Source organism: Perissodus microlepis, chromosome 8 (genome assembly GCF_051167445.1).
Source record: "Perissodus microlepis isolate ML-2025 ecotype Zambia chromosome 8, ASM5116744v1, whole genome shotgun sequence".
NCBI lineage: Eukaryota > Metazoa > Chordata > Actinopteri > Cichliformes > Cichlidae > Perissodus > Perissodus microlepis.
This window is the reverse complement of record NC_140468.1, coordinates 18312357-18327935: the sequence shown is the minus strand read 5'-3', so window position 1 is coordinate 18327935 and position 15579 is coordinate 18312357. Positions and strand designations below refer to the sequence as shown.

The window sequence follows — 15579 nt, the reverse complement described above, 5'->3', positions numbered from 1 at the left end:
ACATATTCCATGAAGCTCTCTACGTGTTGTTCTTGATCTAATCTGAAGGCCACATGAAGTTTGGAGGTCTGTAGCCAAAGACTGCAGAAAGTTGTTGACCTCTGGGCATTATGTCCCTCAGCACACCGTGGCTGAGTTACTGTCATTCCCAATCACTTCCACTTGAGTATATCCTTCTCTCATCCTCCCCCTCTTCTGATGAAGAACAGGACACTGATACCCAGCGTGTCAGTAAAGGTGAGTATGGTGAGTATATCCTTCTCTCATCCTCCCCCTCTTCTCACGAAGCTTCTCCTTCAACCTCAGTTCTCACCTCCTCAGCAAAGAGAAGCAGAGACGACATCTGCACTGAAGAGGTAAGTGCAAAGAGGTGCAAGGTAAGTGATGACACGTTCTGTGGCCCTTCAACATCATCAGGTTCTTTTGGTGTCAGACGCTTCTGGGAAAGGCCTTTTAACCTTTCACTTTATGACAGTGACTCTGACTAGGTGATGTTAGAACTTGTTTTTAAACTTTAAATGTTTAAGTTGGCCTTTGCGTCTTGCAGTGTTTGTAAGACACTTTCTTGCTTTGAGGACAGCTTCTTGTAAATATCCTTTACTTTTTAATTAACTTTGTAATGTTTAAGTTAAGCCTTTGTGTCTTGTGATGTTTGTAACACAGCTAACTAAGAATATCTGACTTTTAAAGAATATTAACTAACACATGTGAAATGTATTGTTTTTTTTTCTTAATATGTGACATTGCCTGTGTGACTGTAAGGTAGTTTTAGGTGTTGTTACTTCTATTTTTGTTAATATCACAGGTAACTGTTTAAATGACTTACATATTTTTTCTCGAGCTCTAGCTCACCATGCAGGACAAAGGTAAGTCTGTACTTAATGTCAACACAAATAAGTAGAAAAGGTTTAAAAATGATGTCGTGAACTGACTGTAGTCTCTTGTTTTTACATAAGGTATAGCCTGTGGCTAAGGGATCAGAGGTAAGGTAAAAACACATAACAGAAGAAAAGTAAATTGAACAAATCAGTGATCTGTGAATTCATCCTTTTCTCTTTGTCTTTTTGTCTTCCGGTGCTTTACACTTGTCCTCTCCCAGCATTCCAGACGGCGCTAACACAGAGAGATGCTCCACCCAGAAGACAGCCTTACCCCAACCCGATGAGAAGGATGGATGACCAAATGACAAACTGGAGAGTGGTGCTGTGTTCCAGCTATGTAAGTTATCACCTCACATTGGCTACAAACTGTCTTGAAGACTAAATCCTTCCAATAGCTGGTATAAATCATCGTCCTACAGTACTGTAGGTCTACGTTTATTTATAGTTATTATGTGTATATGTTGAGTTTAAAATAGCATTTTAACAACATGCTGCAGCTACCTACTATGGAAATGCTGTTTTGTGTTAAAATTACGTCTTTCTTGTGTTATTGCTTTGCAGGGCAGCTGAGAGTGGACAGAGCTGCACAGAGGACCAGAGATCCACTCTCAGCACTTCATACCTGACTGGCCACAGCACCACCCCTCTTCACCCAGGGTGAGGAGGGTCCTGACCCCGCCTGCACAGAGGGAGTTGTGAACATGCACTTCTGTGTCGGTGGGTTTAGGAGCCTCCTCACACAAACACGGATGAAGACTGTCACTGGAAGATGTCTCCATTCCATCAGCAGGACAGGACGTAAGCATTTGTATAAAAGTTTGTGATGTTTTATACATGTTTTTATTGCTTCATTTCAAACTAGGAGATATAAAATAAACCAGTTTTCATAATAGTTTCTGTCTCTTTAGTTGTTTTCTTAAAGTGATCCATTCTTTCACAAATGTTTGTAGAAGCAGTCTGCACGTCTAGGTGTTTGGTTTTATACACCCGCTTGTTTTTATACATGGAAGTGATTGGACTGCTAATTTATATCAGACCAGCAAACTGTGCTCCTTATACTTTTCCTTATTTTCCCTTTTCACCCAGCATCGAAATAACAAAGAGAGGCAAGTTAGACTCAGATTACATATTGACAGTGAAAAATAAGCTGTTATGGCAGCTAAGGGTTTAGGAAAAAGAAGAATGACTCGTATAAAAAGGGGCAGCACAGGGGAATGTGATCTTTAGTTTCCTGAAAGCGAAAAAAATCTGACCCATGTTGTTTTAATCCTTGTTGGGGAAGTGCTGGATATTGAATAGCTGCATCTTCAGCAGCTCTCGGAGGCATTCAGGTGTCTCACAGTGCGCTGCACCATTAGGCCAACAGGCAGCGAGGCGAAGACTTTCCTCGGGGTTATCGTGGGAACGGAGCTGTCATAAATCATCGTGAAGGTCAAGAACTGTGCGCCGACAGCAGAGAGCATGAAGGGTCAAATACACTGAGGACACAAACACACACACATACCTCAAGCTGTGAACAACTAGGGCTGCTACTCCTCTCCTCCCCTCCTCACTCCTTTTTTTTTCAGGCACAAAACTCACGTCCCAGTTTTCACTTTTTTGTGTGTCACCTAAAGTTTTCCGCCTCTTGAAAGATGATGGCCTTGTTTTTTTTTCCATGTTCTCAAATTCATCTTCATGTAGTGTTTACTGCATTACTTTGTATCCTAGCTTCACTTCGAACCGCAGTGTCCTAAGAGGAATTTACACAAGGCCTCAAGAACCAGAAAAGCCTTCTTCCACCCACAGTCCAAAGACAGTTGGTTAGGTTAACTGGTGATTCTAAACTGACCATAGGTGTGGCCGCAAATGTTTTTTTTTTTTTGCCTCTCTGTTAACCCTGTGACAGGCTGTTAACCTGTCCAGGATGTGCCCTCTCACCCAACAGCTAGAATAGGCTCCAGCCCCCCGTGACCCAAATTGGGTAATTGGATCAGCCAAGAAGAAGGAAAAGTACAAAAGCAGAAAGTTCCCTCAGAGATGGGACAAACCGTTCTGTTTCCACATGAATATGAAGACTAGTTAGCGACCTTAACAACCCTTTCCATCAACCAAATATCTGGGAACTGTTGCAACATTTGCTTTGAGTGGTAATAAAGTATTTTAAAGAAGATTTTCTTATTTAATGTCATACCCTATTAAAATGTTAGATGCTCATATATAAAACATGGACATTTTAAATAATGACATCAGCATATGTCTTCTTAGGCAAAAGCACAGGTTTTAGACTCCTGCAAACATGTAATTTCAGATCTTTTTTTTCTACTTTTGGTCCTGTGTGATGTCAAAGAAGTACAGCTGTTTGTGAGGAGCAGCCAATCAGAAGAAAGCTGGCTTAAAGGGAGTGTGGCCTTAAAATAAGAGAAACCAAAGTGAGTAGCTGAAGACAGAAGACAAACTACTTTTTGGCTTCGTGTAGGTTAAAAGGGGATTATTTTGAACTGTGGAAAACCAAAACGTGTGGAAACTTGACCTTTAAATAAATACTGGAGAAAAGTACCCTACTGAATTGAAACTTAGGCTGGTGGATTCTTGCTGTCTACTGACTCTTATTCCTTATATTCCCACTTTATGCCATTTCCCCAGTCTTTTATTTTGTCATCAGAAAGTACTATTTTATTTTTAAGCGAAATAAAACTGATCAATGTTGACTATTGATGCGTTCACAGACATTAAGAAAATTTTAATGTCATAATCAAAGTGACACAAACCAGACTGTCCAAGTTTCAAGCTGTTTCCTTGTCTCAGAAAATAGGGTTTAAAATGGGACTACATGTCCCACATTGCAACGGGCCCGTCACAGGGCGATGACGCAAAATTTACGCGCGTGTAACCTTGTCTTCCTACTCAGTAGTTTTTTTAAATCAGGCGTGGATACGTTAGTTCGTTTTTGATTGTTTTTTTTATTCCGAAGTTATGAGCAGATATATTTTACCCGTGTCTGTCTTTGGAACAGCGTTTGGATGCGCTGTTTTACTGAAGTGAGTAACTAATCATCATGATGACACTCTGTGATGTTTCTGGGTGCTTAATTTACACTGGAAACGTGTCATTTGCTGCTCAAGTGCATTCAATTCAGTGACAGAGAGTCGTCATACTGGGTATTGTCACGTTATTTAGTAGTTTTTGGAGTAACTGAAAGGGAAACACTTCACTCTTACACAATCCCACAAGGTACAGCCTTCTTGGCTAAATGGTATAGCTGAATATAGCAGATTTTACAGATTCAAAAGGTGTTAATGAAATTCTGTTCGCACATTAAAGAGCGTGAAGGCAGAGTGATTTTTGATTTTCTGCCTTACTTAGTTAGACAGAACAAAAACAAGAACATTTTGGGTAGTGCTGTGCAATACTTTTAACCTATAAAGGAAGCTTATTATAAGCAATTTATTTATCCAACACAATTCATCGGGCTATATACTGAACTTAGAGCGGGCAATACAATATCAAGTCGATACCGGATCAGGTTTTTTCTGGTAATGTGATGAAACACAAATAAAACCGGCAGAATGAACATTTCAGACACTGTGTTAATGCAGGCTCCCTTCTCAGACTGACACACTGTAAAGCCTCTCTGATTTCATTTCATTAACCTAACCTATGCATGTGTTTGGACTGTGGGAAGCCGGAGAGCTTGCAAACTCCCCATTTGAACCCAGGACCTTCTCACTGTGAGGAACGTCCTGTTAAATAAGTACAAAGCACTTTACAGGCAATAATCCTGTGTGGTGGCATGTTCTCCCTGGGTACCCTGCCCTCCCTGGGTACCCTGCCCTCCCTGGGTACCCTGCCCTGGGTACCCTGCCCTGGGTACTTTCCTCAGTCCAAAGACCTGCATGGGTTTATGTTAATCTATGATTCTAAACTGGCTGAAGGTTTAAATGTCAGCATCTATGTTGGTCTATCTTTTTCTTTGTGTCTGATCAAATATAGCCTCATAGCTATGTCCAGAGTGTTCCTTACCTCTTGCACTATAACAGCTGGGATAGCCTCCAGCCCTCCCACGACCCTGACTTGCCCAGTGGTTAAGAAAATCGATGGCTGGATAGAAAAACAACAGTAATGCTGAGTTATAAAAGCAGCTATGTAGATTAACTGCTGCAGGCCAATTAAGCTGTGAACTGAGATCTGAGGGTGGTTATGTAATGTTCACAGGTGTGACGACCTCTGGTTGTTTGCTCGAGTGAAATAAATCTTGCCGCTCTTCTCATTTCTTACTTTCTGCATGCCCTCGCCTCCTCTCCTTGTGTTTTAGGCTTACGATGTTGATTTATTCGCCTGAACTGAAGAAAAACCCACTTTAGGTCAAGTCTTGTTGTTTTTAAACGTGGCCTATCAATAAAATTGACTTGACTTAACCTCCCACCTGAGATGCAAGCAGCGCAGGCGAGAAAGGAGTCAGGGCATTTAACAAACTTAGATGTTGCTTCAGAGCTGTCATTCTAAAGCAGTCCCAGCATAATGTGAGATGCACCTGAATTATCTGCTCACTGTTTTGCTGATGCTGCCAGATGAGTTGGCAGAAAGTTTTGACACTCAGTGATCTGTGTGTCATGCTCACGGCTTCTTTTTGCTCCTTCTCGAGGTACATTTAAAGAACTGAGACATCCTTCAGGAGGGTGAGTGGCAGTCTCCAGTGTTTGAATAAGATACCAATAAACCTTTGTTTAATTATTTTCATAGAGACCGTATGACTGGAGGCAGGTGTCCTAGTAAGGCTACCATTAATGAAAAGACTGTGGTTATAACAGGAGCTAACACAGGCATTGGAAAAGAGACTGCCCGAGAACTGGCTAGAAGAGGTATGGAGAACCTGATTCCCCTCTGATTTGGTGCAAAAAGGTGCAACTACTTCTCTCTCACTGACACACCTTGCCTTTTTTAAAAAAAAAAAAAAATTCTCAACATCATCAGGTGGTCGGATTATTATGGGATGTCGCGATATGGAGAAGTGCGAAGCAGCTGCAAAGGAAATTCGGGGGAAAACCCTGAATCCTCACGTTTATGCACGTCGCCTCGACCTGGCCTCCATGAAGTCAATCCGAGAGTTTGCAGAGAGGATCAAACAAGGTGATGAACCCAGAACAGTTCAGTTTAAGGTACGGGAGTAAAGCCTGCTTCTGTAACACTGTTTCTACTGTAGAGGAGCCACATGTGGACATACTGATAAACAATGCTGGGGTCATGAGGTGTCCACAGTGGAAGACAGAGGACGGCTTTGACATGCAGTTTGGAGTGAATCACTTAGGTACACACTAACCTCTAAAAATCACAAGCTAGACTGACTATGCATTCCAGTCAAATTTCCCTTCGTCCGTCACGAGCTGATTCTGAGTTTGTCTCCCACCAGGCCACTTCTTACTGACGAATCTTCTGCTGAATAAGTTGAAAGAGTCCGCCCCCAGCAGAGTGATCAACCTGGCCTCTCTCGCCCACATTGTTGGAAAGCTTGACTTTGAGGACTTGAACTGGGAGAAAAAGAAGTTTGATACCAAGCAGGCGTACTGTCAGAGCAAGCTTGCCAATGTTCTGTTCACCAGAGAGCTCGCCAAGCGATTACAAGGCAAGTCTACTGGCTGCTGTATATGTGGGCATGTGTGGGAGAGAGTACGGCCTGTGTTCTTGTTTGTAATTGGCCAGTGGACACGTATATGTGCGGTATGTATTTTTAAACAATGCTGTGTGCAACAGGCACAGGAGTCACAGTGAATGCGGTGCACCCGGGAGTTGTTGCCACGGAGCTCGGGAGGCACACTGGCCTTCACCAATCACAGTTCTCGAGCTCTCTGCTCAGTGAGTATCCCGTTTCCTTACTGGATCCCGAATCAATAAAAGCTCACCACAGTTAGCCCAGTCTGTGTAGACGCTAACACATCGGGAGAGGAGCTGTTCTTTTTTTCTTATTAATTGGGGGAAAATTTAAAATAATGTAACACACATCTAAAATAAGTTCTATTTAATTTTAGTTGCATAGCTCAACACTGTGACAAATGAATTTTAACTGTAACTCATGTTACCGCTCAAAGTCATGTAGTTTTTAATAGCACAATTACGGACAGTGTAAAACATGGTTGTAGCTTCTGGGTTGGAAAAATAAAGCTGATGCAGAAGTGCATTTAAACCTGCAATCTGTCTGAACACCACCAGATGGCGATAGATGTAGTTGCAAAAAGACATCTGAGGGAAATCTGCTTTCTGTCTTCACCTATGTAAATGCTTTCCTGCTAAATTCATGGGTTTAATTATACTGAATACAAACTTAAATCTATTTTGTAAATGTTGGTCATGCCATGTTTCAAAAAGTAGGATTATCTGTGGTATTTTCCACTCGCTTATTGACTAACGACATATTCATCATAAGCTGTTACCCAAAATGGGACTTTTGGATGTCACAGTAGCTATGTTCATCCTTTATACTGTTTAAAACTAAAATGCAGGTGCTGCACATTTATTTCTCTGGTTCTCGACTTACAGTGCTGTGCAAAAGTCTTGAGCCACGTCCCATTTCTTTATATTTTGCTTTCAATGAGCCAGACTTGCTCTTTATTATGGTGGTCTTGAGAAATACTTCCCCAGGATTTCTAAAAGACTTCTTTGAACACAGAAAAGTGCCATCAGATTTCAATCCACCACACAATACCATCTGGAAAACATCTGAGTGGTAATGGCTTTGTTTTTCAGCACAACAATGATCCTAAACACACTGCCAATGCAGTAAAAGCATAGCTGGATAGAAAAACACACAGGGGAACACAATCGGTCATGGATTGGCCTCAGCAGAGCCCGGACCTCGACGTTATTGAGCTAGTGTGGGATCATCTTGACAGAGAACAAAACAAAAGCAGCCAACATCCAAGAAATTTATGTTTGCAGGTGTTTCAATAAGTCGCTGCACATATTTCACATTTTCCAGCAAAATATAAAGAAGTGAAGGCTTGCTCAAGACTTTTTCACAGTACTGTAAAATAATCTAAAATATTAATCACCAAAGAAATGACATCCCAGTTCTATTCAAGCCTCTTAAATCAAACACCAGCAGTGTGGCAATGTTGTTCACTTACACTGTATATAAAACACTGATGCAGCCCCCTCCCTGCCTCTAACCAATATTCTTTCTAAGTGTATAGTGTTACCCTGGCAACTCCAACATAGGAGATGAGGATTTCAGTGCTCACATTAAAGTGGTAAATTAGCATACCTCATGTCTTATCAGAACATGTGCTAATTATTTGAGTAAAAGACTGAGGTGAAGGAGATTCTTGCAGCTACTCATTGTCTGCTCCCCAAAGCCTTCCCTACTACCTCTTCATTGTCACTCTTATTAGCCAACCTGAAGAATACCAAATGAAAAGATTTTGGTTAACGACAACTTCCTTCTATATTTTTTAAAGCTGTGAATGTACTTTACTGCTAAGGGAATGCAAATTCCAGGGTTTAGACTTAATAATTAAAGCCCTTATCTGTGGATAAGGGTTAGTCTACAATACTAATACTTCAAAAATAAATAAATAAAAATAAAAACACCTTAAAACCTAAGAAAAAGGGCCTGCAAGTTCCCAGTTGCAAGTTGCATCTAATAGAGGATGATGTTGTAGGAGGATAAAGCGGCGTGTGTTTAAAGCTAATGTTACTCAGTCAGATCCACCTCCTGCTTTTTTACATCTGGTTTGAATCCCCTTGGCTACATAAACATTTTCTACTGTGGAAAGCAAAGTTTTTGGTGTTGAATTAAAATGAACCTTTCCTCCCAGGTCCCTTTTTCTCATTGTTGGTGAAAAGCCCAGAGCACGGGGCCCAGCCCAGCGTCTACCTGGCCGTGTCTGAGGAGCTGGAGGGGGTGACGGGGCGGTACTATGATGTTATGACCGAAAAGGAACCAGCGCCCCAGGCCCTGGACGATGAGGCAGCTTGTAGGCTGTGGGAAGTCAGCAGCAGGCTGGTGGGTCTGGAGCACGAAGGACAGCCCAGCGTGTCAAACCCATCAGCGGAAGGCCAGAACAAAGCTGCACAGACAAACCCAGCGCAGACACTCGGGCAGAATGTAGGAGCAGCTGTCAGCACTGTAGGCCTATAGGTCCTCTGAGCCAGCAGGAAATAATGGACCTTTATCACTTGAGCTGTGCCAGACACAGGAACAATTCTCTGTCTCAGACTTTGAGTCTGAGTGTCTCTATAATGGCAGTCTTTTGTATGTTCATTTATGTTCCTGCCTTAGGATGTTCTCTCTTTTAAAGAGAATCTGTAACTTTGAAACACACTTACGGATTCAAAGTTACATCCAGTTTGTATTTCTGACTTTTCTCTGCTTGTTCTAGTGATAAAATGCAAGAAGTGCTAAAATAAAGTGCTACCATGTCATTATGAGCAAAAAAGTGAAAGAGGGTTTTCAACATACTCCTAAAAACCTACCATAAAACATTAATGTTGTTTTGTTTTTTTGTCAAAATCACACCAACGTCCTGCTTTCTGTGGAGTTGAAACCTTGCACATTAAAATACACACCAGCAGAGGCTGTGTATGGTATGCTTTCTTTCACAAAGAGAGCACAAAATCAAATCTCCTTTGGTTGAATCATGTCTGTAATTGGAGAAGAAAGCATTGTTATGCAGTCTTACTGGAGGACTGGAGCTTTGAAACTTTTTTTGTGAATTCCGTCATGAAAAGTTGAAATAAAGCGCCATCTGCCTGCTTAAGATTAAAATACATGTGCTGAAAACCACATGAAACCCTATTTAAGAGTTTGTTTGTTTTTTATTCATACATGCAGATTTGGCAATAATTTCTTCAGCTGTACAGCTGTGTTAATTATTTTTCCTTCAAATTAATTTGGCTTAGAAAGCTTTTTTTTTTTGTGCACTGAAACTTTATATTAAAAGAACTTTAAAAACGTAACTGACGGATTTACACACTAACCTTAAATTGTTCCAATTTATTATTGGAAGTATTAGAACATATCTAAAAATACAAAGTATGGCACTAAAGTTAAATGCAGGATCGCTTATTTTAATGCACACTCTTATGAGTTCTGCTTCATCGTCCTCACAAAAACAAATCAAGTTACCAAAGAACTCACAGTGCAGGTCTGATCCTCTCAGACATGCAGCCTGAGTGCAAAGAAAAATATCCATCCCTTAAGTATTTAGAGGATCCATTGCACGGGGTCCTCTCCAACAGTGTTTTCCAAAGTAAAGATCAATAGGGGGTGAGGGAGGAGGACACTGCACTAATGCACACTGATCAGCATCAGCCGTGAAACCGTAAACCCTCGATCGTTTAATTCGGGGTTGGTTTACAGGTGGAGACCCTCGCTGGTGCCATCCTAGAAGCTGATGGCGATTGTAGACGAGCAGCAGAATAATAACAGGGTTTTCCTTTGCTGGGGAGGAGACTGCCTCCAGAGGATGGTGCCGTCTGAATCAAACCAGCTTTGACCTCTAAAGTTTAGGACTCACAGCAGCTTTTGAATTTTAACTTTGCTTTATTTGTATATTCATATATATATTCCCCCTGTCTGCCGTTTTTAACGTGTTTCGACCGGGATGTATTCGTTGTCTTGAATGCACCCTTATCGGACTTCATTGCCCACAATGCACCACTAAAGGACGAAAAGTAAACGTCCAAGGTGCAAATCGTTCCTACCAGAAAAAAAGTGCTAATGAGTGAATTATAAATGCAGATACGGGTGGGCCTGGTTGTGTGTTAGTGTTTCGTGTTCAAGTCCGGGTTCAGCACAGAGGCATTGGACTGTTGTTCTGTCAGCGCTACTAACCAGCTCGTCGTCTTCTTCAGGTAACACGACGAAGTGCTGCAAGTACACGGAGCCGTACTGTTAATTAAGTGTTGGCAAAAACAACAACAATAGTAAACTCTATTTTAAAGAGACGAACAGCTCTGTACTCTGGAGCAGAGGTAGACCACTGCTTTGAGTGAGGCACGTTATTTTGCAAGTCCTCGGCTTGCCGTTTTTTTTTTTTTTTTTTTTGTTAAATGACAGTATTTTATTAAAAACGTTTATTAGTGACTATAAATGACAGCCTGCTTCACAGTTTTCACTGTTCCGCTTTGGTAATGCAGTTTTCTTCTAGTATGACCTCTCACCTTGCCAGGAATTACACAAACGTGTGTTTAAATATGCTGCTAACTAGCATTAAAGTCTCTGCACTCTGCAGAGATTTCAAAATAAGAGCGTCATACTGGATAAAACTCGTTTGAATACATAACAGTCCCAATTTAAAAAAAAATAAAATAAAATAAAATAAAATTTTATATATATATATATATATATATATATATATATATATATATATATAAAATTTTATTTTTTTTTTTTATTTTGCATTTCTTTTCGCTATTTATCTTACAGACAATCAACATGGCAGAGTCGAAAACAAAGGCAGAGTTGCTGCCTGAAGATGTTGACACGGACGACTGTCTGACTTCATACACTTACATCTACAGTCCGGATTTACTGAAGTAAGCATGAAAATATGTGTTTCCATCAGCACGTGTGATTTAGTCTCTTTCCTGACCGTTACATGGGGTGTACTGTATTTTACAGAGACCAGGTTGCTTTTATCACAGGTGGAGGATCTGGAATTGGTCTGCGCATAGCTGAAATCTTCATGAGGTGAGAAGATCTGCCTGCTCATCTCCATAACAGCCAATCCTGTTGCAGTCAGTAAAATATCACATTGAACTCTAACAACATTTTAATTATTGATCTGTGCATGGTAATGTGCCGAGGTCTCGAGCAAACCCTCAATTTGTTATATTTTGCTTAGTTTAATCACAGTTCTCCGGGCTTTCTGAAGGTCTTTGAAAGGTTTTCTTTGGACATTGGCTCCTGTCTCACTTATTTTCAGTTCACTCCTCGCACCAGACCATTTTCTGAAGGATGTTTTTAAGTGTTTAAGCCACTTAACACTAACCAAAGGTGGTGATGTTTGTTTGTTTTTTGTTTTTGTTTTTTTGCTTTAATGATTCAGACTAAAGCAATGAAAGTTGTTTATGCGTAACATAAAACTTTGCAAAGAAGCAACTTTAAATTGCATCTTTAAGGATGAAGTGGTAGACAAAAACCCTGTCTACAGCAGATGAACGGTATCTAAAAATCCAGCAAAGAACTGACAAAGGACTAGAGAGATGACCCTTCAGTTCATTCTTCTGTTTACTTTAGCCTCAGTTGAAGGTTCAGTGGTCTCAGTGAAAGGGTGACTTTCAAGAAACCATTTATAAGGAAGGGCAACTGGGTGAAAATGCCAAGGTATTCCTGATTACACAAGAACTAGACTGAAAATCAGGTGCATTTTCATAGCAAAATACACAGAAATGAGAGCGGGCCCAAATGAAGCTCACACCATGATGAAGCTACATTTGCCTAGCCTTGTGCTCTTCTACCCTTTGTTACCTTACTTTCCATCCTGCCTGCCTTATATCTACCTTCTTTATTTATGGGTTGATGATCTTTTCCGGTTCTGATCAGCACAATGCAGCATGTGTTCTCTCTGCAGTGTTATACATTTTCTCTGTCTTCCAGGCATGGCTGTGACACAGTGATTGCCAGCAGGAACTTAGACAAGCTCAATGAGGTTCACTCTTCCCACTCTTTCCGCAATCATAGAAGATCATTATATAACACCAAGACGCCAGTGTTAATGAATATTTATCCCTAGGCTGCTAAAAAGCTGTCAGCTGTGTCAGGGCGGCGCTGTCTTCCACTGTGTATCGACGTGAGGCAGCCCGACAGCATCATGGCTGCTGTGGATGAGATCCTGAAAGAGTTTGGCCGTGTGGACATCCTTGTTAACAGTATGTAATGCCTCGTGCACAAAGACCAGCTTTATATATCTCATGCATCTTATGGAAAAAACAAACAAAAAAAAGGTGGGGCACCCCGCCACAAACAATTCCTGACCTTTGCAATCCGACCACTGAAGGTCCAAATGATTTTTAAAGGCAAAATAAGTGCAAATGTACTCTGTTCAAAGGTCAAGTGTGAAAGGTTTTGGTTTAATCATCAACCTTCCTGATACTTCATCTCTTTATCTTGTATTTTTACCTTGTTGCATCACTGTAGCATGATTAAGTGTTAGATACAGGTCATCTGTGCAAACTGATCTTTATGTCAGCAATTAGGCACTGCAGAGTTCTTTGCCTTGGAGTTGTCATAATTACTGTGCTGGTTTCAATCACAGATGCTGCTGGGAACTTCCTCTGCCCTGCTACCGCACTCTCCTTCAATGCCTTCAAGACCGTTCTGGATATAGACACGTTGGGTACATTCAACACCAGCAAGGTGGTTTATGAGAAGTGGTTCAAGGTACGGCGCTCGTTCTGTTTGTGTGATGCAGCGTTTCTGAGCTGTGCTGAAAGAGCCACAAGTACAGTTGTTGATAATGCTTTATCTGCCACAACATCAAAGCCTTCAATAAGATTGTTTTCCTGCAATACATGCTAGTCACCAGAAGAGGGCAGTGCACATTAAATTACTTATTGCATTACGATTCACTTAGGATCATGGTGGCAGCATAGTCAACATCTCTGCAACGCTTGGATACAGAGGACAGGCCCTGCAGGTGCACGCTGGCTCTGCCAAAGCAGCAAATGGTGAGGTGTTTTTTGTGTGTGTTGTGTAGTGATATTAAAATGCAAATCTAATATCTCCATGCTGTCTTTCTTGTACCCAGATGCCATGACCAAGCACCTGGCTGTGGAGTGGGGGCCCAGTGGAGTGAGAGTCAATGCTGTGGCTCCAGGTCCCATCTCTGGGACAGAGGGCTACCGCAGGCTGGGTAAACACTGAGCTTAAATAATGATCCGTCAGTTTAAGGGATCTGTATTTGATCTTATAAAGTCTAAAACAACTTCAGGCAAAGCATTGATACTGTTGCCACTGTGCAGGCTTCTGCTGGAAACGAGCATTTATTCCTGATTTTGTCCATTTTCCACTATAGAAAGTTTTTGTACAAAGCCACTCTTTGGGATGAGCTGCCTCTGCAGTGTTAAATCTACAGCATTGATTCTCATGGGTACTTCAGATTAAAAGCCCTGAAGAATTTCATCTGGCTAGAAACACTCTGTGAATCACGTGCACCAGCATGATAAATTTAATTTTTGGTTAAGGGAGTATGATGTTTATTATGGTGTGATGCTATGTTTGCTGTATCCAGTTAAAGGAATTCTAGGAAGTGTCAGAAATTGCCAATTAGGTAAAGCATGTTCAGGCACATTTTTATAACACATTTTATCTTAGAATTCTTTAAAGAAATCACTACCTCATGATGATGATCATGATATCAATCTTTACAAAATTATTTAAAAGCATGAGCTCTTGAAGTCACCTAAGGGCTGTTGGGTCAAAAATACTGTAATCATGGTGTATAAGTGTAGCTTACATCATCTGAGGATGCTCGTTTCTTCTTAAAACTTTCAGGTGGTCTTAGAGTGGAAGCTGCTGGTGCTTTCCAGTCCATTCCTTTGCAGCGAGCTGGCAACAAGACAGAAATGGCCCACTGCGCTCTCTTCCTGGCCAGCCAGGCGTCGTCTTACACGACTGGAGCCATCCTGGTGGCGGATGGTGGGGCCTGGCTGACCTCAGCCAACGATGTCTCCATGCTGTTGGGTATAGCTTCCTCTAAATCTGCTAGACTCTGAACGGGGGCTCTCCTTTCCTCCTCCTGACGCCTCCCTTACCAGGTGTGTGGGAGGAGGTGAAGAGAGAGTACAACTAGGAATGTGATTGTGCTGTTTTATGTTGCAGGAATGCAGTGAAACCTGTAATAATTGATGTGTATGTTATTGTCTTTCAGGTTATTGGTCAGCTGAACAGAAAAGAGACAAGTAATTGCTGAAACAAAGAAATATTGCAGCCATCTGTAGTACTGAAATGCTACGTGTACAGTATTTGTAGTTCATGTAATCTACTGGTGCCTTAAGTCAGTATTGAGACTCATGGAGTTGAACACTAATGTACTATATTTGCTGTACTATAGTAGTTTACAGTCTTAGAAATTAAAAAAATACTTTATTACAAATAACCAACTTTGTTTCTCTCCATTCCACTGCTGTAAGTGTGCATTTAATGAAATCATGTTAAATAAAATATTTACCTAATATCTAAGGGTGCTGTTTGTATTTGTGGTCAAAAATCAGGTAACTGTTTCACTCTGTCAGATTGTGCCTGCAGCATGGAGCAAACTTTTAATTTTAAGTTACAACTGTTTAAGTTTGGGTCTTCGTGGCTGATTCAAGGGGGGAAAAACTATGCTCATACAATGATTTTTATTTTTTAAAGTCTTACATGGCTCTAAAGGCTTATCCAACGAAGAGTGAACACAAGGTCAGTAGGTGGGGAAAGTTTCTGAAGCACTCTGTTTAGTAAGATTTTTTTATTTATTTATTATTGTTGTTATTATTATTGCTGGAGCAATTCTGCAAGTAAAACTGACCAATGTGTAGTGACTTAAAGTCTTCATCAAGGCCTGACAAATGCACCATACCAGCTCTGGGACGTTATTAGTGTGTGTGCATGAATGTATATTTCATACACAAATTTAACAACCAGTTTGACAGGGATTCACAGTACCGCTGAGAGTCAGATGGGGGCGCCAAAACATTACTTTACATCCAATAAACAATTCTCCACAATCGTTTGTAATTT

At 41.0% G+C, this 15579-nt stretch overlaps 2 protein-coding genes across 4 annotated transcripts; both read left to right on the top strand.

Moving 5' to 3' along the window:
* The first annotated feature begins 3723 nt into the window (after positions 1–3723).
* On the top strand, positions 3724–9651 carry LOC146381806 (retinol dehydrogenase 13-like). 2 transcript variants are annotated; one of them, XM_084937935.1, is made up of 7 exons: positions 3724–3901; positions 5604–5722; positions 5835–5990; positions 6064–6168; positions 6271–6483; positions 6612–6713; positions 8672–9651. In XM_084937935.1, the coding sequence occupies exons 1-7, from the start codon at positions 3837–3839 to the stop codon at positions 8992–8994; spliced, it is 1083 nt and encodes a 360-aa protein (XP_084794061.1). In that variant the 5' UTR covers positions 3724–3836; the 3' UTR covers positions 8995–9651. The 2 variants fall into 2 exon arrangements, with proteins under 2 accessions (XP_084794061.1, XP_084794062.1); XM_084937936.1 differs by lacking the exon at positions 3724–3901 and adding an exon at positions 3912–5505.
* A 595-nt stretch (positions 9652–10246) lies between these two features.
* Positions 10247–15034, top strand: decr2 (2,4-dienoyl CoA reductase 2, peroxisomal). Of its 2 annotated transcripts, none has more exons than XM_084937933.1 (10): positions 10247–10709; positions 11284–11393; positions 11479–11547; positions 12457–12508; positions 12593–12728; positions 13115–13239; positions 13433–13526; positions 13607–13711; positions 14353–14541; positions 14729–15034. In XM_084937933.1, exons 2-10 carry the CDS (start codon positions 11293–11295, stop codon positions 14761–14763), a joined length of 906 nt encoding a protein of 301 aa, XP_084794059.1. In that variant the 5' UTR covers positions 10247–10709; positions 11284–11292; the 3' UTR covers positions 14764–15034. The 2 variants fall into 2 exon arrangements, with proteins under 2 accessions (XP_084794059.1, XP_084794060.1); XM_084937934.1 differs by having other exon boundaries at positions 10249–10709; positions 14353–14615.
* Positions 15035–15579: the final 545 nt, after the last annotated feature.